The sequence below is a fragment of the Elephas maximus genome, chromosome 2, assembly GCF_024166365.1.
Source record: "Elephas maximus indicus isolate mEleMax1 chromosome 2, mEleMax1 primary haplotype, whole genome shotgun sequence".
Classification (NCBI taxonomy): Eukaryota; Metazoa; Chordata; class Mammalia; order Proboscidea; family Elephantidae; genus Elephas; species Elephas maximus.
Window position 1 is genome coordinate 165056670 of NC_064820.1, and position 23636 is coordinate 165080305.

Consider the following 23636-nt stretch of genomic DNA (forward strand, 5'->3'; position numbering starts at 1 on the left):
TCACTTTCCTCATTTGTAAAACACTACAACAGAATTTGGCAAGCTTTTTCGGTAAAGGGCCAGATAGTGAATATTTTAAACCATAGTCTCTGTCACAGCCACTAAGCTCTGCTGTTGTGATGCAAAAGCAGCCACAGGTGATACATAAAGGCAGGGTCCTTATCCATTAGGCAGAGTATCCAGGGCCATGGTGTTTTTAGGGGCCCAGGAAAATGTTTTAGTTTTTAGTTAAATTTAATTAATTTAACTTTAATTAGAAAATGTTCTAATTTTAATTTCTTTTAAATTTAGGAAAAAATGATATAGTAATAATGAACATATAATAATGAATCCAGCCTACACAGTCACACCCCAAAAAACTAAACCCGCTGCTGTCAAGTTGGTTCTGACTCATAGCGATCCTATAGGACAGAGAAGAACTGCCTCATAGGGTTTCCAAGGCTGTAAATCTTTACAGAAGCAGACTGCCACATTACTCTTCTGAGAAGTGGCTGGTGGGTTCAAACTGGGGACCTTTCAGTTAGCAGCTGAGTGCTTAATTACTGTGCCACCGGGGCTCCTAGAGCACAGTCATGAAATATAATTTTCATATTTTTTTATGGAGGAAGGATCCAGGAAAGTAAAAGTGCTTAGGGACCATAAAAATCATAATGTGGCCCTCCATAAAGGAACAAAAGTCGTTTATGGACAATGAAATATGAATTTCACATAACTTTCACATCATAAAATATTATTCTATTGATTTTTACATTATTATTAAAAAATGTAATAACTATTGTTAGCTCATGGGTGATGGGCCTCACAACCCCACCACTGGAGAACCTCTAAACCCCTTCAAATCATGGTCTAGTTGGACTGTCAAGAGTGAAATTTAGAAAAAGTAGAGAGATAAAGGATGTCATGAGAAATAGGAAGTCATACCTTCATTCTAGAGTTATTTTAACATCTTGGTCCTAGAGTAACAAGAAATAGCTATGTAAGAACCTAGTGAGGGTCAATTGGCTTAGGATGTGTCAAGGGGTTAGGTGTGGACCTCAGACCAGAGGAAGCTTACAGACATAAATAAGCCAAGAGAATCAAGGTACATGAGAGGAAGTGCCTACCGCCACCATCCACTATAAGCAACACCGCACAGCATTCCACATACCCCAGCTCAGCCTTCATGATAGTCCATAAGGCAGGTAGGTAGGTAGACAATAGACAGATAGATGATAGACAGATAGATAGACAGACAGACAGACAGACGGATAGACGGATAGACCGATGGACAGATGGACGGATGGACGGATGGATAGCTAGATAGCTGCTTTTGTGTCGACTTCAACTCATAGCATCCTTATGTACAACAGAATGAAACACTGCACAGTCCTGCATCATCCTAAAAACTGCCCGCATGTTTGAGCCCATTGTCGGGGCTGGTATGCCAATCCATCTCACCAAGGATTTCTCTCACCCTTGCTGGCCCTCTACATTATCAAGTGTGATGTCCTCCCCCAGCAGTTGATCCTCCCTGACAACTGTCCGAACCAAGTGAGTCAGACAATGTTCTGTTGTGATCCATAGGTTTTCATTGGCTAATCTTCAGAAGTAGATCACCAGGCCTTTCTTCCTAGTCTGTCTTAGTCTGGAAGCTCTGCTGAAACCTGTCCACCATGGGTGACCCTGCTAGTATTTGAAATACCTGTGGCATAGCTTCCAGTACCACAGCAACACACAAGCCACCACAGTATGACAAACTGTGGGTATCCTCGCTGAGCAGATAAGGAAACTGAGGAACAGAGGTAAAGTAACCTGCCCAAGGTCACACCACCAGTAAGTGAGAGAGTCAAGACTTGAACGCAGGCTGTCTGGCACCAAAGCCCACTCTTGTTACAGCTACACTCTGCTTAGGTATAAATTAGCTCTAATTATGTGTCTAATCACCTAATCCATGAACCCCCAAATTCCTTTAGAGCAGTGGTTTTCAGCTGGGGGTGATTTTTCCCCTTAGGGGACACTTGGCAGTATCTGGAGACATTTTTTGTTATAACAACTGGGGAGGGGGTGCTACTGGCACCTAGTGGGTAGAGGCAGGGACGTTGTCTGGCCCAAAATGTTAATAGCACTGAGGTTGAGAAATCCTGCTTACTGCTCTCATTTTTGTTGAATAGCTACCAAAAGAATTTTTTAAAATGCTTAACTTCTCATGTATTTTTTAGTTGACATCTTAAAATTTTCATCATAAGCTTAAATATTTGCAAAGGATCTAATATACAGCACATTATAAATACTGAGATTTTAAAATAAAATTGTTACATCATTCTTTAAATACAAAAAAAAAAAAAAAACTAAATAGCATAGCATTTTGATACCAACCATCATCCATTTAAAAACACAAGGACAAGCTCTTCTTTAAAAGTTTGGAATTTTACACCCTTTCTTTTCTCCTAGGAGTCCCTGGAGCAAATGGTTAATGTGCTAGGCTGCTAACAAAAAGGTTGGAGGTTCAAGTCCACCTAAAGGCACCTTGAAAAAAAAGACCTGGCAATCTATTTCCAAAAAAAGCAGCCATTGAAAACCCTATGGAGCACAGTTCTACTGTGACACACATGGGGTCACCACAAGTTGAAATCCACTCGATGGCAACTTTTTTTTTTACTGGTTTCCCCTTTCTCCTTAAACTTGTATTCCTACTCAACTTCCCTCATAGAATTCTATCCTAACATAATACATATCCTAATTTAATATATATAATATCATATGTGTATATATAAATATCCCCCACGTGTTTGTCAGTTTGTCGTACTGTGGGGGCTTGTGTGTTGCTGTGATGCTGGAAGCTATGGCACCGGTATTCAGATACCAGCAGGGTCACCCACGGAGGACAGGTTTCAGCTGAGCTTCCAGACTAAGACAGACTAGGAAGAAGGACCCGGCAATCTACTTCTGAAAAGCATTAGCCAGTGAAAGCCTTATGAATAGCAGTGGAACGTTGTCTGATATAGTGCTAGAAGATGAGCCCCCCAGGTTGGAAGGCACTCAAAAGATGACTGGGGAAGAGCTGCCTCCTCAAAGTAGAGTCAACCTTAACGACGTGGGTGGAGTAAAGCTTTCGGGACCTTCATTTGCTGATGTGGCACGACTCAAAATGAGAAGAAACAGCTGCAAACATCCATTAATAATTGGAGCCTGGAATGTACGAAGTATGAATCTAGGAAAATCGGAAATCGTCAAAAATGAAATGGAACGCACAAACATTGATATCCTAGGCATTAGTGAGCTGAAATGGACTGGTATTGACCATTTTGAATCGGGAAATCATACAGTCTACTATGCTGGGAATGACAACTCGAAGAGGAATGGTGTTGCATTCATTGTCAAAAAGAACATTTCAAGATCTATCCTGAAGTACAATGCTGTCAGTGATAGGATAATATCCATATGCCTACAAGGAAGACCAGTTAATACAACTATTATTCAAATTTACGCACCAACCACTAGGGCCAAAGATGAAGAAACAGAAGATTTTTATCAGCTGCTGCAGTCTGAAATTGATCGAACATGTAATCAAGATGCACTGACAATTATTGGCAATTGCAATGTGAAGGTTGGAAACAAAGAAGAAGGATCAGTAGTTGGCCTTGGTGATAGAAACAATGCTGGAGATCGAATGATAGAATTTTGCAAGACCAATGACTTCTTCATTGCAAATACCTTCTTTCACCAACAGAAACAGCGACCATACACATGGACCTCACCAGAAGGAACACACAGAAATCAAATTGACTACATCTGTGGAAAGAGACTATGGAAAAGCTCAATATCATCAGTCAGAACAAGGCCAGGAGCCAACTGTGGAACAGATCATCAATTGCTCATATGCAATTTAAAGCTGAAACTGAAGAAAATCAGAGCAAGTCCACGAGAGCCAAAATATGACCTTGAATATATCCCACCTGAATTTAGAGACCATCTCAAGAATAGATTTGACGCATTGAACTCTAGTGACCGAAGACCAGACGAGTTGTGGAATGACATCAAGGACATCATCCATGAAGAAAGCAAGAGGTAACTGAAAAGACAGGAAAGAAAGAAAAGACCAAGATGGATGTCAGAGAAGACTCTAAAACTTGCTCTTGAGCGTCGAGCAGCTAAAGCAAAAGGAAGAATTCATGAAGTAAAAGAACTGGACAGAAGATTTCAAAGGGCCTCTCGAGAAGACAAAATAAAGTATTACAATGACATGTGCAAAGAGCTGGAGATGCAAAACCAAAAGGGAAGAACATGCTCGGTGTTTTTCAAGCTGAAAGAACTGAAGGAAAAATTCAAGCCTTGAGTTGCAATAGTGAAGGATTCCATGGGGAAAATATTAAATGATGCAGGAAGCATCAAAAGAAGATGGAAGGAATAGACAGAGTCATTATACCAAAAAGAATTAGTCGATATTCAATCATTTCAAGAGGTGGCATATGATCAGGAACTGATGGTACTGGAGGAAGAAGTCCAAGCTGCTTGGAAGGCATTGGCGAAAAACAAGGCTCCAGGAATTGATGGAATATCAATTAAAATGTTTCATCAAACAGATGCAGCTCTGGAGGTGCTCACTCGTCTATGCCAAGAAATATGGAAGACAGCTTCCTGGCCAGCTGATTGGAAGAGATCCATATTTACGCCTATTCCTAAGAAAGGTGATCCAACCGAATGTGGAAATTATAGAACAATATCATTAATATCACACGCAAGCAAAATTCTGCTGAGATCATTCAAAAACGGCTGCAGCAGTATATCGACATGGAACTGCCAGAAATTCAGGCCAGTTTCAGAAGAGGACATGGAACCAGGGATATCATTGCTGATGTCAGATGGATCCTGGCTGAAAGCAGAGAATACCAGAAGGATGTTTACCTGTGTTTTATTGACTATGCAAAGGCATTCGACTGTGTGGATCATAACAAACTATGGATAACACTGTGAAGAATGGGAATTCCAGAACACTTAATTGTGCTCATAAGGAACCTTTACATAGATCAAGAGGCAGTTGTTCGGACAGAAAAGGGGATACTGATTGGTTTAAACTCAGGAAAGGTGTGCGTCAGGGTTGTATTCTTTCACCATACCTATTCAATCTGTATGCTGAACAAATAATATGAGAAGCTGGACTACATGAAGAAGAACGGGGCATCAGGATTGGAGGCAGACTCATTAACAACCTGCGTTATGCAGATGACACAACCTTGCTTGCTGAAAGTGAAGAGGACTTGAAGCACTTACTAATGAAGATCAAAGACCACAGCCTTCAGTATGGATTGCACCTCAAGATAAAGAAAACAAAAATCCTCACAACTGGACCAATGAGCAACATCATGATAAACGGAGAAAAGATTGAAGTTGTCAAGGATTTCATTTTACTTGGATTCACAATCAACAGCCATGGAAGCAGCAGTCAAGAAATCAAAAGATGCATTGCATTGGATAAATCTTCTGCAAAGGACCTCTTTAAAGTGTTGAAGAGCAAAGATGTCACCTTGAAGACTAAGGTGCGCCTGACCCAAGCCATGGTATTTTCAATTGCATCATATGCATGTGAAAGCTGGGCAATGAATAAAGAAGAACGAAGAAGAGTTGACGCCTTTGAATTGTGGTGTTGGCGAAGAGTATCAACCGTACCGTGGACCGCCAAAAGAGCGAACAAATCTGTCTTAGAAGAAGTACAACCAGAATGCTCCTTAGAAGCAAGGATGGAGAGACTGCATCTTACATACTTTGGACATGTTGTCAGGAGGGATCAGTCTCTGGAGAAGGACATCATGCTTGGCAGAGTACAGGGTCAGTGGAAAAGAGGAAGACCCTCAACGAGGTGGATTGACACAGTGGCTGCAACAATGAGCTCAAGCATAACAACGATTTTAAGGATGATGCAGGACCGGGCAGTGCTTCGTTCTGTTGTGCATGGGGTCCCGATGAGTCGGAACCGACTCGAAGGCACCTAACAACAACATATATAAATATAGATAATAAATATATGCTGAAGCATATACAAAAATACGTATGCTTTAATATATATACATATATGCTTAATATATTTCTATCTATATACTTTGAAGTCTCTCATTTACCACCCTTTCAAACTTATTTGCAGCCAAATATGTACATTAATTGAAATTATATAATCACATTTTTTTTCCATGACCCTGAGCTTCCAAATGTTAAATTTTTTTCTTTTGGATTAAGTTATTATCATCACTACACAATTAACCAAAACAAGAAAACATGTTGCCCATTTTTGTAAATAATTTTTGAAAACTCAAAGTAAATTTTTTTTTGAAGTTTATCTCTTGATGAGGTGGGTTGGGGCTGTGTTTTAAAATCAGTTAATGAATGACTATTTCTTATCGCTAGACTGAGATCGGATTTAGCATCTATGTTATGCCCAGTTTTCGTTTTTGTACCTGTAAGCACTTGGACACCATGGGAACAGAAGGAGTTTTGTTATAGCAATATTATTCAATGTCATGCATTTAATTGTGTCCCCCAAAAATACGTGTATCATTTTGGCCAGGCCATTATTCCCAGTATTGTGTGATTGTCCACCATTTTGTCATCTGATGTGATTTTCCTGTGTTGTAAATCCTAATCTCTCCCTGTGGCTAATGAGGCAAGATTACATTATGTTAGAGGATTAGTGTGGGATGTAACACCCTTGCTCAGGTCACATCCCTGATCCAATGTAAGGGGAGTTTCTCCGTGGTGTGGCCTGTACCACCTTTTATCTTAAAAAAAAAATTTTTTTTTTTTTTATATAAAAGCAGAGGAAAGCTGGCAGAGAGGCAGGGCCTCACACCACCAAGAAAGAAGCACCTGGAGCACAGAGTGTCCTTTGGACCCAGGGTTCCTGCACTGAGAAGTTCCTTGACCACGGGAAGATTGGTGACAAGGACCTCCCTTCTGAGCCAACAGAGAGAGAAAGCCTTCCCCTAGACTTGCAGCCTATTAGGCTGTGAGAGAATAAATTTCTCTTTGTTAAAGCTACCTACTTGTGGTATTTCTGTTATAGCAGCACTAGGTGACTAAAGTACTGAATTTTTTTAATTCTTCTGAGTTAAATCTTAAAAATCAGACTGTGATCATTATTCTGAATGACCTATCAGCTGACAATTCAATTAGATTCTCCTTCATTCTGTTGAAAGCAAACATCATAATCATTCACTTTCTCAATTTCTGGAAAGAATGCCAGAATGATTTGACTAAGACTTCTCATATGACTAGTTAGTTATTAATTATATCTGTTACACTTTCTCATAGGGGGACTTTGGTTAACCCAATATGCTCAGAACAGGGTAGGTAAATTAAAACATTATTAATGTTAATATATTTTTCCAGTGTTATGTTTCTGATAAAAGGTTTTTAAAATCTTATAACAAGTTTTAACTATGTTTTCATCAAAACCTTGAAACTTCAGATTAAACTCATTTAATTTATGGAAATATTTGCATGTAACATAATTGGAAATGCCAGTCTCACTGTCAACTAAAGCAGCCAAATCAGACTTCATTTCTGTCACCAAGATTCTGACTTTATTTTTCAATTCAATAAACATACGGCTGTCATAGGGATGACAGCCACCTTATTTTTATATTTCTAATTCTAAGGTAGGTAGACAGGTAAGTACAGGGACAGACGGATGGATGGATGGACGGATGGACAGATGGGTGGATAGGTACAGGCATGGATGAAATTGGGCACTGCCACGTTCAGTACTTTCAGTAATTACTGATGGGTCTTTGCTCTGATATCACACAGCTATCCCCCAGGAGTCATACATTCTCTGCAGAAAGCAAGACTGTTCAATAAAAACTGCCTTTGCTCCTTCTGCCTCAGTGTACAACCCAGGACCAAATCCTCCATTTCCAATGTCTTGGTTTGCTTTTAGGAAAATATATATATGAGACAGGGAAGGCCTAAAACCTTTTGTTAAAAGAACCCTTGGACACACCAGTATTTCAAATAGTCCCCTGTTTGGTGCCACAGAGGTTTTGTACCTAGGACAAGTAGGGGTGCAGGAAGGGGCAGAGTTTGCCTTATTTTGTGAAGTAAAGGAAGAATGAGGACACTAACAATGCCTCGCCTACTCTGCTTTCTCAGAAAAAAATTAATATTAAGAAAGAGCATAGGGAGCTTGAAGATGTGAACATTGATTCCCTTGAGGCTATCCATACCCATATATGCCTGGAAAGGCTTGGGGGTGGGGGTGTTGGTGTAGGTGTGCCTCAGTCTGAAGACTCCTGCTTATGATGACTTTGGAGTTTACAATGATTAAGGTACTGACTTTTTTTTTTTTCTTCTTTATATTTTTTGCATTTTGGAAATTCTTCCGAAGAAACTGGAAATTCCTTAAAAAGAACTTTATTTCCCTTTAAACGCTATATGACATTTCGAAGTGTGAAAGCACACTAGTTTATTTAACCCAGTTCCCCACTGATGGGTATTTAAATTGTTCTCCATCTTTTTTTTGTGATTATAAATGATGCTGCAATGAATAACTTTGTATATACTCCTTGAAGTGCCTGTGGGAGAATATCTACAGGGTAAATCCTGGATGTGGGACTGCTAGGTCAAAGAGGACAGGTATTTACAGTTTTGACCAGTATTGCAAAATGGCCATTCATAAAAGCAATATTTTACACTCCCACAATGGCAGAGGTGATTGCCTGTTTCCCCTCACCCTGCCCAATACTCTGAGACTATTCTTTTTTAATTATCTCACACTTTTCTCTCTCTATCTTCTCATTTTCTCTTAAAATTCTTGATTTATCTAGAATTTCTTTGGGTATAAGAAGTGAGATAGGGATTTAACTTTATGGCTACCCCATTGTTCAAATACCACTTATAAATAGCCCACCTTTTTCCACTGGTATAAAATCTGCATTTAGCATATGCATAGTCCAAGTAGTCTGTCCCATTGACCTAACTGCCTAGTCATGCCCAGGACTGAGCTGCCTTTAGTACTGCAGGTTGGCTGTTATTTCTCTTCTATTTCAGATTTTTTTTTTGTTGGGGGGTATTCTTGCACACTTATTTCTCATGAGAATTTTGAGATAAGGCTCCTAATTCTCAAGAAAATGAAGTAGATTTTTTCTTGAAATCATCTTAAATGAGTAATTAATTAGGGAGACTAGAAAACTGCCTAATATTAAGCACTTTTATCCAAGAACAGGTTGTTCTATTATTCAAGTCTGCTGCTGCGCCATTTTGAAGTGTCCAGTGAGGCAGCTCCTGGTCTTTCTCGGTGCAGCTATAACCTGAGTCTGTTCCCTCGTTCAGTAGGAACAGGTCACACTGTTATCCAGAATCAGGGGATCTTTGTGGAGGCCTAACTGGACAGCTGTAGGGCTGAGGGAGGGCTGACTTGCCACTTGCCCCACATCCTTTGCTCTTTCTCGAGCCCATCCCAGCAGCCACCCCTTGCAACATTTGTGACTTAATCAGGCCTCATCCCCACAGGAGCATCTGGGGGTAAAACAAAATGCTTGGTATTCCCTTGGGAACTGGTCAGGCTTTGTCTCCCCTTGAGGTCCCTCTGACCATCACCATCTATGCCCAATACTTATCACAGAGGAACAAGGGGAACCACTTGGCTTGGGCCTCATATTCACAGAAGGCCTCAAATTTACACTTTTCACCTCATCATCAGTTGTGGAGAGTCATGGAAGCACATTGGGAGAACCAAAGGAAGATACCAGACAACTTAAAATTTGAGTCCTATTACCAGCCCCCACGCCAGCCAATAAAAACACATCTTGTATAAACTATGTATGTAACTAATTTGTGAATAGCACAGCCACATTGCAGGGCATCACCATATGTAAGGGAACATAAAAAAAAAAAAATCAAGCCTATGTATTTTGAGTGACATATATCTCTCAAATCATAACTCATATAGTGCTCTATGTTTCATAAAAAACTTTTAATTTACATCACTTTGTCACCAAAATTCTGGTTTATGACAGAAATACTTCAAATATTGCACTTCTTGTACAGAGAAATAAAACAATATCATCTTGTATTTTTTGTGCTAAAATAAAGATCAAACATATACCATAATTTCTATAATTCTGTGCTGCCTCAGCAATTGAAAGTGTCCCAGGGCTCTCTTGAGGGTGACCAAAGCTCTCAGTGCAGCATCTCACCTTATGACCCTGGGCTTAAGAGGTTCCAGGTTCAATCCCTATCTCAACTCACATAACGATTTCCTTCCGTGTCTGCTCCAGCATCATGTACTGCGTCCACTCCCATTCATTCTCGTATGTCTTAGACTGATCCACGATCTTTTGGAACATCGTTCTCTTCCTAAAAAACACACTAGTTTGTCAAAGGGAGCAAGTCTTAGAATAAGGCAATGCCTGGGCTTTCTAATGCTGGCTGTTTCAGAGGGAGGCAGAAATTACAAATGACAACAGAATTAACAAAGCAAGGTTAAAAGAACTGAAGCTAGGAGTGAAGACCTAGGTTCTAGCCTAGACTTTGCCATTGATCTGCTGACTGACTTTGATAACTCTATGGACCACAGTTTTCCCATCTGTACAATGTGGGTAATAGTATCTAACTCCAAAGGCTATAAAAAAAAAAAAAATAGTGGGAGTTAATACACAGCAAAAGTGCTGTGCCTGGCACGTGTTGGTATGTGCCGTCAAGTTGATGCCAACTCATAGTGACCCTATATGACAGAATAGAACTGCCTTATAGATTTTCCTAGGCTGTAATCTTTACAGGAACAGGTTGTTTGGTCTTTTCTCTCATGGAGCAGCTGGCGGGTTCAAACTGCTCAACTTTTGGTTAGTAGCTGACTACTTTAACCATTGTGCATGGTTATAAAGCAGATCGAAATCACTTGGAACTACTGTCATTGTTATTATTAAAATAAGACAAAATACCAACTTGAAATACAGGGCAAGATCCGTGGCTATGATCGCAATGTCCATCATGTGGATCGCATGTTCATGCTGCCTGCGATTGAGGTTTTGAAAGATATTCAGGCTCTAAAGAGAAACCCAGAGGAGAGATGTGAGAAGGGATGCTGGCAGTAAAGTCACCCAACTACTGAAGGTCACCCCAGATAATAGTGGAGCACTGCCTGGGTACACCCAGGCTCTTTGTGAGATGGGGGCTCCCATCCAGGCCCAAGGCCAGTACCGAAGGCCCTCATCCTACCTCGTCTCTCAGCAATGTTTTGCCAAACTCCAAGTGGTGCCTTTCCAAGATTGAGGAGCCATGGAGCTTGGCCAGTGGGTTCTGGGATCTGCATGAGAAAGGGAAAGAGACCAACATGGAATGGCCAAGATAGAGATTAAAGACCTCATCTAGTCTTGCCACCTCCCAATCTTGTAGGCAGAGAGGGTGAAATCCAGAAATGAGAGGGACTTGCACAGGGTTACACAATGAAGCAGTGGAAACATTAGAACTAGACATCAGGTCTACTGGCTCTCAGTCTTTAGCTTTCTCCACAGGTGATACTGAACCTGTTTTGGGTCATGAACTCTGTAGAGAATCTATTGAATAGTGTGAACCCTTACCCCCAGAAAAAGGCACAAACACACACAATGCCATCTACAATTTCAGAAATTTATGGATTCCCTGAAGTCATCCATGGACATTGGCAGTGGGCCATGCTTCAAAGGTCATCAAGCTGCCAATCCTCCATGCCTGAGTTCCACAGTGTTTATTCATTTATTTATTCAGTAGGTATTTGTTGAGTACTTACTATGTGCCAAACACTATGCCTGGCATTTAGACTCCCTCAATGTAAAATTTAAAAATAGCCTTTAGCATCAGAGAAGTATGGGAAAATTAGAAGCTCAGAGAAGCATGAGTTTCCAGTGCTGGTTTGCCATTTAAGACTGTGGTCCCTGGACAGAGCCTCAGTTTCCTCATCTGTAATATGGGGATAACATTAGTCCCTGCAATGCCCAGCTCACAGAGTGATCATGAGGCTCCAACAAGACCGTGGTTCAAGGAGTGTGCTTCAAAGGCTGTCTGGAGTGTAAGCTCTATGAGGACAGGGTCTGTGTTTATTTTACTCACTATAGTGTCTCCTTTGTCTTGCACAAGGCCTGCTACACACTTATTAGGAGCATTGGAAACACATGGTGTATGAAGGAACCATTATGGGTTACTAATTAAGCGGGTAGGGAAGGGAAGGAGGAGAGTAAGGGAGTTATGTTAGTTTATTATATGTATTATATATTAGTTTCCTGTTGCTCCTAGAACAAAATATCACAAATTTAATGACTTAAAACAACACAGATTTATCATTTTATATCTCTGGAAGTCAGAAGTCTAAAATGGGTGCAAAGGGTTGCATTCCTTCTGCAGGCTCGAGGGAGAAATCCCTTTTCTAGCCTTTTCCAGCTTCTAGAGGTCACCTATATTCCTTGGCTCTGGCTACTTGCTCCTGGCTTCCTCCATCCTCAAAGCCAGCAGCATAGCATCTTCTATCTTCTTTGACCAACTGCCTACCTCTTATAATGACCCTTGTGACTATATCGAGCCCACCTGGATAATCCAGGATCATCTTTCTATCTCAAGATCATTAATGTAATTAAACCTGCAAATACCCTTTTGGATGTAAAGTAACATATTCCCAGTTCCAGGGATTAGGACATGGACATCTTTGGGACCCACTATTCTGTCTCCCACAGGAGTGGACCCAGATCCCGAGGGCAGGAGGAAGTAGGAAGCTGTGGACAGCAAGACTTTCTCTTGACCCGTGAGGCCTGTCCAGAGGCCTTTCAGAACTGGGTAGTAAATTCCTGGGTGGGGCTGAGTGGGGGCAGTGAGGGCTGGCTCACTTCATCTGGTAGAGGTTGTTGGTGCCTCTGTGGTCGATGTCGTGACAGAAGGCAGCTGTGACCATGGCCAAGGCCTCCAGGTCCGTGAAATATCGCTTCAGCTTTCCTGTCTAGAAAAGGCAATCAGAAGTGCAAGTTACTGGTTTTGTGTGGAGACTGGAAGCAGGGCCCAGAAGGCAGATGTGAGGGGGAGGAGCCAGAGCTTAGCAATGTGGATCTGGTCTTAGCTCTACCCTGATTAGACATTTGCCCAAGACTGAGGGGTTTCCTGGGATGTAGGACTTTCAGTGCTAAAACTGGGGCAGTCCTGGGCAAAGACAGCGGTCACCCTCCTCCTGAGTGATCTTAGCTGGTCCCATTCCACTCTGGGCCTTGGTAACCCAATCTGCATACTGGGGGTGGAAGGCGTTGGACGAGATGATTCCTGAGAAACTTGCAGCTTCGGGTTTCAGGATTTGGAGAGTTTTTGAGCATGGCCAGACTGGTAAAGCAAACCTTCCAAACCTGGTCTACCAGTTTTAAGCAGAGCCCAGAGGAATCTTCCCCTGGGACTTCTTTAAACACTTAACTCGTCTCTTCTCCTCGTTGTAGGAGGGACAGGGTGAGCAAGAATTCAGAAGAGGCGATACTAATTGTGACCCTAAGAAATCAGTGGAGTCTAAACAGTGTCTTGTTCTATGGTGGCCTGGCCAAAGTTCTTGCCTCAGGGCCCTAATTCCTGCTCTGGCCTGTTCATTCCAGCCTGGAAGGGGAAGGAATGAGCCTGAGGAGCCTGGGCAAGGGCAGGTATTTGCATTATAACCTGGATGGGGAAACAAGTGAAAAATAGAGGGTTCCAGGTCCTCTGAGTCAAAAATACTGACACAAATACACACAAAGTTATGTCCATCTATTCCAAGGACATGCATTGCAGTACTGTTTGTAATAGGGAGAGATTGTAAACAACCTCCATTTCTCACAAGAGGGGGCTGGGTAAAGAAAGTATGATATATTTAAACAACAGGTACCATGGGGACATAAAAATATGTCATGGAAGAATGTGACTGATATATTTTCAAATGAGGAAAGCAAATAACAGAATGTCATTCCACTGGTTATAAACAAAATAAACTGCATGTGTCCCAAATGTCTGTACACTCCTAGAAAAAAAATTTGGAAGGGGTTAGGCCATGGAACTGGGGTTAGCAATACACTGTAGCTTTCTTTCATTTTTTATTTTATAGGCATCTCTAGTCTTTGAATTCTTTTATGCTAAGCATGTACTATATTTTGCATAGTCTGAAGAAGCAAAAAAATTGAGAAAGGAGAACAATGCCGCCACTGCCACATGGAGTCATCTGTGCAGGGTCCTCTGGTATGGCAGGAGACCCAGCCACTGCAGCCCCGCCAGCCCCACCATACCATCAGCAAGGAGAACATGGTCTGTCCCACGTTGAAGCCATGTCGCCAGTTGTGGTAGGTGATCCTGCGGTAGCCCTTGCTCAGTGAATACATGAACCGCACCAGGGCCTGCAAAACACACAAAAGGCAGTGAGGTGGCGCATGCCCTCCTGAGGCCTGAGGTCCTCCAACCCTGTCCTTGGGCCAGAAGGTAGGAACCAGGAATAGATGCAATAATGCTATGCAAGCACTTGGACCACACTAAATGGCACAACGGTTGGGCACTTGACTGCTAACTGAAAGGCTCGCACTTCTAACCCTTCCAGCCGCTCTTCAGAAAAAGACCTGGCAGTCCGCTCCCATAAAGATCACAGTCCAGAAAACCTTATGGCGCAGATAACCTCCATGGCTCATAAAGACTACAGTCTAGAAAACTTTATGGGGCAGATAACCTCCACAGCTCCTAAAAATAACAACAAGAAGTACTGTGAAAATGGACGTTGTTATAAAACAAGGTAGATGTGACTCATTCCACCTATTCCACCCACTGCGCTTTATCAGCAATTCCCAAACTGTGCTCCACAGAGCTAGTGTCCTGGGAGAAGTAACACGTGCTTTAACCAGGGGGTGGGAACAAAAGGGTTCTTTAATTCAGTGGTTCTCACACTGGAGTGTTCTTCAGAATCACCTGGAGGGCTGGTTTATCGCAGAGTTTCTGATTCCGTGGAGTTGGGAGTGTGTGTGCTTGAGAGAGAGAGACAATTTGCATTTCTGGTAAGTTCTCAGGTGGTTCTGATGTGGTCCTAGGCAACACTTCAAAAACCACTGTTTTAATCAAACAAGCTTAGGAAATTCTGCACACTCTCATCCCCACCCCCAGATTCACAGCCCACATTAGTAAGGAATCCTTGCAGGGATTAGTTTAAATTGGTTTAACCCATATCTCCTCTCTAGTTTGACTATGTCATTGTTGTTATGTTCTGTCTAGTCAATTTCAACTCAGCTATAGGACAAAGTAGAACTGCCCCATAGGGTTTCCAAGGAATGGCTGGTGGGTTCGAACTGCCGACCTTGTGGTTGGCAGCCAAACTCTGAATCACTGTGCCACCAGAGCTCCTGTTTGACTTTAAGACCCTTGCTTTCATTGCATCTATTCAGGGTCTTCAGAACTCCATCCCTCAGCACCCACTACGAGAAGCCCATTGCTCTGGGCGCTAGCCCCAAGACACGACAAATCAGAGGAACTGTGTGTCTCTTTTCAGGTAAACGACTCATATACACAACACGACTAAGGCTTTAAATCCTAAAAGCTGAGGGTACACTGTTTTTAAGATAGTTAAAAAAAAAAAAAAGGCCATAAAGAAAGAGGAAACTCCAAGATGTTTGTTTTGCCCTCACCTCCTGCGGAATGTGGAATTTATCCACTACTTTCAGCTCATAATACATCTGTATCCCACATTTCACCAGCTCCAGTTCCGTCAGGGGCAAGTCACTGAAGTGGAATTTATTAATTTCATATTTCTCTGCATCCGGCAGCTCTTCCTGCTGTAGAAGGAAGAGAGTTAAGTATTAGGGGATGTGAAGTGTTCCTGGGTCTCTCCCCTGCTCATCCAGCCCTGGCCAGGTATCGGGTCTGCTGAGAGGGCCAGGGCAGAATGGAATGGATGTGCTTCGCAGAGGAACACGTGTGCCCAGGAGCGCCCTGCAGCTGTTAGACATGGTGCCAGCTCACCAGGATCTCAAACAGCTCTTCCTCTTCACAATCCCATGGCTCCTTTCCATACACCTCTCTTGTTTTCTGCCAGGGTCCAAAATAGCAGAGGGAGAAAAAAAAAAGGTCATTCATTGCATTTAAAGCCTAAATATGTCTCCACCTCTCCATTTCAATTTTTCTCCTCCATCCAAGGTCCTTCCACCAGATTCACTAACTCAGAGAGGCTGCCGTTCAACATTCAGCGATGAGGAAATTCAAGGTCATGGGCTTGGAGCCATAGACCTGCATCCAAATGCAAGCTCCGCCACTTACTGGCAGTGTTAGTGAATGCCTCTGATCCTCAGTTTCCTTATCTGCTAGATGGGGATAATAAAAGTACTTAACTGATGGATTAAAATTAGATTGTACAATATAATTTATTAAAATATGTGTACAACTAAATTAAGTGATGTATATAAACCACTTAGAGCAGTGCTTAATGCATAGTAAGCACTAATACAAAATTATGTTGTTATAGATATTTTTATAGTTATTATTACTGACTGGGAGTCAGGTGATCTTGGCCCTGGCCCTGGCTCTTCCTCTCACTTGCTTTGTTACTTGGGGCAAGCTCCTTCTCTTTCTGATCCTATTTCCCCATGTGGGAGGGTGGAAACTGGATCCAGTTACTTGTTTCTGATTTCTTGACTCAGAGCAAAACCTGTTCCTTTTTAACTGAGGCTGTGTCTCCAAGGGGTCCACACATCCATCATTTGGCTTAATCATAGGCCAAGTCAAGCAAACCATGAGGCAATTCATCCAAACTAAATGTTTTCTCCTCTGACTTTATCAATTATTGGGGTAACATGATCATTTCATATGATATCCTCCTACATAAGAAAAGGTCTCAGAAGACACTGGCCTGTGTTGTTTCAACTTGTGAGACCTATAGACCAAGGTCTTGAGGGCTTAGCTGGAGATCACATGCAATGCCACGTGGCTAACTCACTTCACTTTTGGAATCTTGGTCTCTTTGAGACTCAAATCCCAGGAATGATTAATCACTGACACTCATATACCTTTGAAGACATCTGGTCCAATTTTCTACCCCAGGTAAGACTTGGATGCCTCTCATGATGTGGTACTTACCACCTCCTGAGGCAGTCCAATCTTAAGAGTGACAGAAATTTCTGATTATCCTGATAAAGGTTAAGTGAGGCCTATCCACCAGCTGGGTGATTTGGGAACCATTTACTTCCCTCTTATGGGTCTCAATTTCTTCATCTCTGCAATGGGAATAGAAAACCTTACCCTGCTCATTTACTGGGCTGATATAAGCATCAAACAAGATCATGGGTGTGAAATTGCCTTGTAAACTGTAAAGGTGCTGAACCTATACAAGGCCTCCCAAATAATATCTAACTCCCTCTGAACTACTTTGATCACCAAAGTCCTCTCTCGTCTGATTGGATCTTCTATGTGAGTTGCTCCACAGGAGGGAGGCTCTGAGATACTGACTGTGATGGTCAAGGTTGTGGGTAAACTTGGCTGGGCCATGGTTCTCAGCAGTTTGGTTTGGCAGTTATGATGTAGTTCGGCAGCTATGTAATGATGTAATCACCTCCATAATGAGATTTGATATAATGTAATCATCTCCATGATGAGATCTGCTATGAACAGCCAATCAGTTGGAAGTGACTTTCCTTGGGGATGTGGTCTGCATCCAATACATGTGGACGTTCTAGCAAAGCTCTTGGGCTTTTGGTTGCTCTGAATCCTGCAGCTGGCTCCTGTTCATCTGACCTCTGGTTCTTGGGACTTAAGCTAGCAGCTTACCTGCTGACCTTGGGGTGCGTCAGCCTCTACAGCCTGTGAGCCAGCAGCCTGCTGTCTGACCTTTGGTTTGCCAGCCCCTGCAGCCACATGAGTCAGGAGAAGCCTCCAGTTTGACCCATGGACTTGGGACTTCCAGCCTCTACAACTGCATGAGCCATTTCCTTGATATGAATCTCTCCCTCTCTCTCTCTTTATACACACACACTTTACTGGTTTTGCTTCTCTAGAGGACCCAGTCTAAAACACTGACCATTGTCCATTATTCTGTCAGATAGAGCTTCCTCTTAGAGTAAATGCTGTGGTTGGATAACCCCACTCCTAGCACCAAGTCAGACCTGAACAGAGTAAGAAATGGAGTTTCTAGAGCTGTCAAGCCAAGGCCCCAAGACTGAAGTGACCCTGCAAGGGACAACTGCTCCCCAGGCAGGGGCAGATTAACCAGTAAGCAAGGTGCACATGGGCTTACAGTAAGGAAGGTACACATAAGCTTACTTGTGCTTGTTTACAAATCCATAGTGCACAATTTCACAGGTAAAATTGTGCACTACAAATTAGTATGCACAAGTAAGCCCGTGTGTACCTTACATATTAGGCACTCTGTCCCTGTCCCCAGGCCATGCAGAGTAGCCATTATATACCACTGTCTGGCACTCACTCATCCATCCATTCACCTATCCATTCATCCAACTTTGATTGAACATCTCTGTGCTAGGCAGGAGTAATATAACAGTAAGCAAACCCACACCCAGTCCCTGCCCTCATAGAGCTTCAAGTCTAGACTTAGTCTATCCACATTTTCCAAGGCACAGTCTCTACTAGAGTAAAAACATGAAGAGAAAATAACTTACCAGGATTTTCTGGATTTCTTCATTGTCACACTTCACATGATATTTTACCATGTCCTGGAAAATGTCCTTCCTGTTTTCAAGTTTGTTCATGGATTCATAGGTGTCAGGATTTAGGACGGACCAGCCCAGGAATTGAGTCAAAGACTGAAAATAAAGAAAGGAAGAACCAGAAACAGAACACTCAGGTTTGGTCCTGACTCTAACATAGGGCAACACTTTCTAAGCCTCAGTTTTCTCACCTAGAAAATGGATTTGATAAGTCATGTGCTGCTCACCTCGCAGTTATTGCAAAGATAAGATAAAATAATGAAGGTGAACATACTTTAAAAATCATAAAATACTGCACACACATAAGTGTCATTCTTATGAGTAATAACTTCACAAAAAGGGAACGCGGATTTCTATGACAGCATGTAGCAGTGCAGAAGCGAAAGGGAAGAAACTGACTGTGAGGCTGAGCTCAGGACAGCTCAGCAAGGTGAGCTTCCCACCCCTTCATGTGAGAGGGCAGCAGCGCAACAAGGCCCCACGTCCACTTCTGGAAGCCAAGCTTGGCAGCAAGTTGACTCTGAATCTCATCAGCTCAAGACCTCCTATCCGACCATACCTCCATGAGGGTCTCATCCATTTCATCAAAGGGTTTCCCATCTTTACGATTGTAAAATGTGGCCACCCCAACGATTTCTTCCTTCTTGTTCACAATTGGCATAGAAAGGACGTTTTTAATCATCCATCCAGACTCATCCAGAGGCTCTTTCTACAAAAGAAGAGCCAGGTTAGGTTTCCAGGGTACCAGGGTGCAGAGGCAGCTGTGATGGATTTCACCCTGGCAGAGACCTGCTTGGCTGAAAGGAAGCAGCAAGAGGACAGAACTTGTTGGATTTTGCATGGTTTGGGTCACCAGTCACATGCTGTGAGCAGACAGCCTGTCTGGTTGAAGTTGTTTAAGCCAGTGTAATGAGAGTATAATGATTAGCAGAACCAGCCCAAGGAGGTCGTGTTTCCCTTTCAGATATAAGAGCTAACTGTAGGGGACTGGCTTAAAGGAGCAATGTTGGTGACTCTTATAACTTTGAATTAATAAGCTAGGTAATTACCTGCACCTTTTGCCTCTTGACCTGACGTTCTGTGTTACTTTTGGCATGTTATTTCATCTCCTTGGGCTGCAATTTTATTATCTATAGATGGGAACAGAAAGAGCCCTGGTGGCGCGGTGGTTAAGGGCTCGGCTGCTAACAAAAAGTCCATGGTTCAAACCCTCCAGCTGCTCCGCAGGAAAAAGATGTGGCAATCTGTTTCTGTAAAGATTTCAGTCTTGGAAACCCTATGGGGCCATTCTACTCTGTCCTACACGGTCACTATGAGTCAGAATTAATTAGACAGCAGTGAGTTTTAGATGGGAACAGCGACAAGAGTACGTGCCTCATGGAACAAATAAAGAAATACAGGTGAAAATTCTTGGTCAGTTATACAATGCCTTGGTGAGTCATTTCCATCTCTCTGAGTCTTACTTTCATCATTTATGAAATAGGGATAACCAGACCTGAACTTTTCTAGATTCTTTTTTCCATTGATTTATCAAACATCTACATTGTGCAAGAAACTGAATTAGAAGCTGGGAAACCAAGGCAAATAAGGCACAGAACTTATCCTTGGGCTGCTCATAATCTAGGGGAGGAGGGGGGGCGTTAAACAAGCAATTATACTGCAGTGTGGGAAGTTCTGTAAGAGAGTTAATTTTTTTTTTGTCATCAACAGAATAGTTTAATAAAATGTGGTATGTTTACACAATGAAATACACAGCATTGAAAATCAGCTGCAGCTATAGGAAACAATACAAAAACAAAACGCTTGAAAGAAGCAAATCACAGAAGACTACATACAGTATGTGTCCTTTTTAAAGTTAAAAAGACAAACCAAACCTATAAATGTGATTTTTTTCTTTTTTTTAAATATTTTTTATTGTGCTTTAAGTGAAAGTTTACAAATCAAGTCAGTCTCTCACACAAAAACCCATATACACCTTGCTACACACTCCCAAATACTCTCGCCCTAATGAGACAGCCTGCTCTCTCCCTCCACTCTCTCTTTTCATGTCCTTTTTGACAGCTTCGAACCACCCCCGCAACCCTCTCATCTCCCCTCCAGGCAGGAGATGCCAACATAGTAAGAGAGTTATTTTTAAGGTACTGTGGGAACCAGAGGATGGAAGCAGATTAAGGGAGGCTTCTTGGAGTAGTTGAGTCCTCCAGTTCCAATGTTCCTAGAGTCTTAAAGCAGTGAGGTTATAATAATTATTATTTAAATAACGCTGGAAAGTGAGACATGGCTCTCTCAGCACTCGGTGGGACAGTGTCTCCAGAAGGATACAGAACACAGCCGGTGAGCCCAGGGAAGAAGATCAGAAAACTTGAGTTCAAGGCCAACTTTCCCCCCAACTCTCTACCTAACCATTCCTTCCCTCTGAAGGCCAAGGTAAGGAGACAGATTTTATTGAAAGTGAAATGAGAAACAAGTAAAGATTTTATTGTCGTTGAAAATATACAAGTAAAACATACACCAATGCAACAATTTCTACACGTACAATTCAGTGACTCCAGTTACAACCATTCTTACCCTCCTTTTCTGAATTGTTCCTCCTCCATTAACCTAAACTCATTATCTCTTAAGGTTCCTGTCTTATCTTCTGAATTGGTGTTGTCAATTTGATACCACATAGATAGTCATTTAAACAACCACAATGCTCAAGGCAGACATTCTTTACTAATTAAGCTAAACTATTTTTTGTTAGAATGTGGAGATTATTGAGCAATATCGTTAATATCACACACAAGTAAAATTTTGCTGAAGATCATTCAAAAATGGTTGCAGCAATACATCCACAGGGAACTGCCAGAAATTCAAGCTGGATTCAGAAGAGGATGTGGAATGAGGGATATCATTGCTGATGCCAGATGCATCCTGGCTGAAAGCAGAGAATATCAGAAGGATGCTTATCTGTGCTTTGTTGACTATGCAAAGGCATTGGACTGTGTGGAGACTGTGTGGATCCTAACAAATTATGGATAACATTGCAAAGAATGGGAATTCCAGAACACTTAATTGTGCTCATGAGGAACTGTACATAGACCAAGAGGCAGTTGTACGAACAAAAGAAGAGGATACTGCATGATTTAAAATCAGGAAAGGCGTGCCTCAGGGTCGTACCTTTTCACCATACTTATTCAACCTTTATGCTGAGCAGATAATCCCAGAAGCTGGACTATAAGAAGAAGAATGTGGCATCAGGATTGGAGGAAGACTCATTAACAACCTGTGATATGCAGGTGATACAACCTTGCTTGCTGAAAGCAAAGAGGATTTGAAGCACTTATTGATGAAGATCAAAGACTACAGCCTTCAGAATGGATTACACCTCAATGTGGAGAAAAGAAAAAATCCTCAGAACTGGACTGATAAGCAACATCATGATAAACGGAGAAAATATTGAAGTTGTCAATTATTTCATTTTACTTGGATCCACAATCGACACCCATGGAAGCAGCAGTCAAGAAATCAAATGACATATTGGATTGGGCAAATCTGGTACAAAAGATCTCTTTAAAATGTTAAAAGCAAGGATGTCACCTTGAGGACTAAGGTGTGCCTGACCCAAGTCAGGGTATTTTCAATGACCTCATATGCATGTGAAAGCTGGACAATGAGTAAGGAAGACAGAAGAAGAATTGATGCCTTTGAATTATGGCATTGGCAAAGAATACTGAATATACCATGAACTGCCAGAAGAATGAACAAACCTGTCTTGAAAGAAGTACAGCCGGAATGCTCCTTAGAAGCAAGGATGGTGAGACTTTGTCTCAAGTACTTTGGACATGTTTTCAGGAGGGACCAGTATCTGGAAAAGGGCATCATGCTTGGTAAAGCAGAGGGTCAGCGAAAAAGAGGAAGACCCTCCCCGAGATGGACTGACACAGTGGCAGCAACAATGGGCTCAAACAGAGCAATGATTGTGAGGACAGCTCAGAACTGGGTAGTGTTTTCTTCCGTTGCAGTATGGTCACTATGAGTCAGAACCGACTCTACAGCACCTAGCAACAACATTTTTTTGTTTTTAAAGAAGACTCCAGGGGATATTTTTTGTTTAAGGATTAAGGTTGAAAGATTATTTCAGGGTAATTTTTAAGCAGGAAAGTGACTTGATTCAATCTATGTTTTAAAATCAACTACTCAGGCTACTTTGTGGAGAGGGCAAGACCAGCATCTAAAAACTAGATTGCATTTGACTTACCAATGTAGTTAAACTGCAACAAACTGGATGACTTGGATAAAAACCAAGTTCTGGTGTGTTAATGATCAGTTTGGAGTCCCTGGGTGGTGCAAATAGTTAACTTGCTCAGCTACTAACTAGAAGTTTGGAGATTTGAGTCCACCAGAGGTACCTCGGAAAAAAGGCCTGGTGATCTACTTCCAAAAAATTACCCACTGGAAACTCTATGGAGCACAATTCTATTCTGACACACATGGGGTCACTATGGGTCCAAATCAACTAGACAGCAACAGGTTACTGGTTTAATGATCAGGTCAACAACCCCTAGCAATTGTCTGAGCTTCTCACATTGACTTGGTCAAAATCTTAACTTTGAAAGTATATTCCCTCTAAGTTCTTTCATAATGTTCTTTAAGGAGTAAAAGGCAATTCACTAGTTTTCCTAAGAGTCACTTTTATTTTCTTCTTAATTACTTCCTGATTGTTAATGACTTGTTTTTCCTATACCTAGCATGCTAAGGTCAACAAATATTGACAGGGCACCAAGAGCTGAGGATTTTGAGAAAGATAAGACCCAGACCTTGGTCAAAGGAAGCTGACATTTACTGAGAAGAATAGTCTAAAACATAGCTAAGGATAAGAAGAAATAAAGTAAGGGAAACAGAGTAAGAAAGACAAACTCCCTTGCATGGCCTTCCAGGCCTTGCATGATTGGCTTCTTTCTACCTCTCTAGAATCTTCTGCCATTCTCACCTTACTCTCTCATTCAGATGTGCTGGCTCACTCTA

At 41.9% G+C, this 23636-nt stretch overlaps 1 protein-coding gene across 1 annotated transcript in view; it reads right to left on the reverse strand.

Moving 5' to 3' along the window:
• The window catches only part of PDE6A (phosphodiesterase 6A), a 98179-nt gene that overhangs the window by 16469 nt on the left and 58074 nt on the right, over positions 1–23636 (reverse strand). Inside the window, exons 9-17 of the mRNA XM_049874051.1 lie at positions 19189–19338; positions 18582–18725; positions 15937–16002; positions 15603–15749; positions 14226–14333; positions 12825–12934; positions 11188–11275; positions 10915–11015; positions 10219–10326 (exon numbers count right to left, since the gene is read on the reverse strand). Coding sequence (XP_049730008.1) covers positions 10219–10326; positions 10915–11015; positions 11188–11275; positions 12825–12934; positions 14226–14333; positions 15603–15749; positions 15937–16002; positions 18582–18725; positions 19189–19338 — 1022 coding nt within the window. The remainder of the gene's footprint in view (positions 1–10218; positions 10327–10914; positions 11016–11187; positions 11276–12824; positions 12935–14225; positions 14334–15602; positions 15750–15936; positions 16003–18581; positions 18726–19188; positions 19339–23636) is intronic.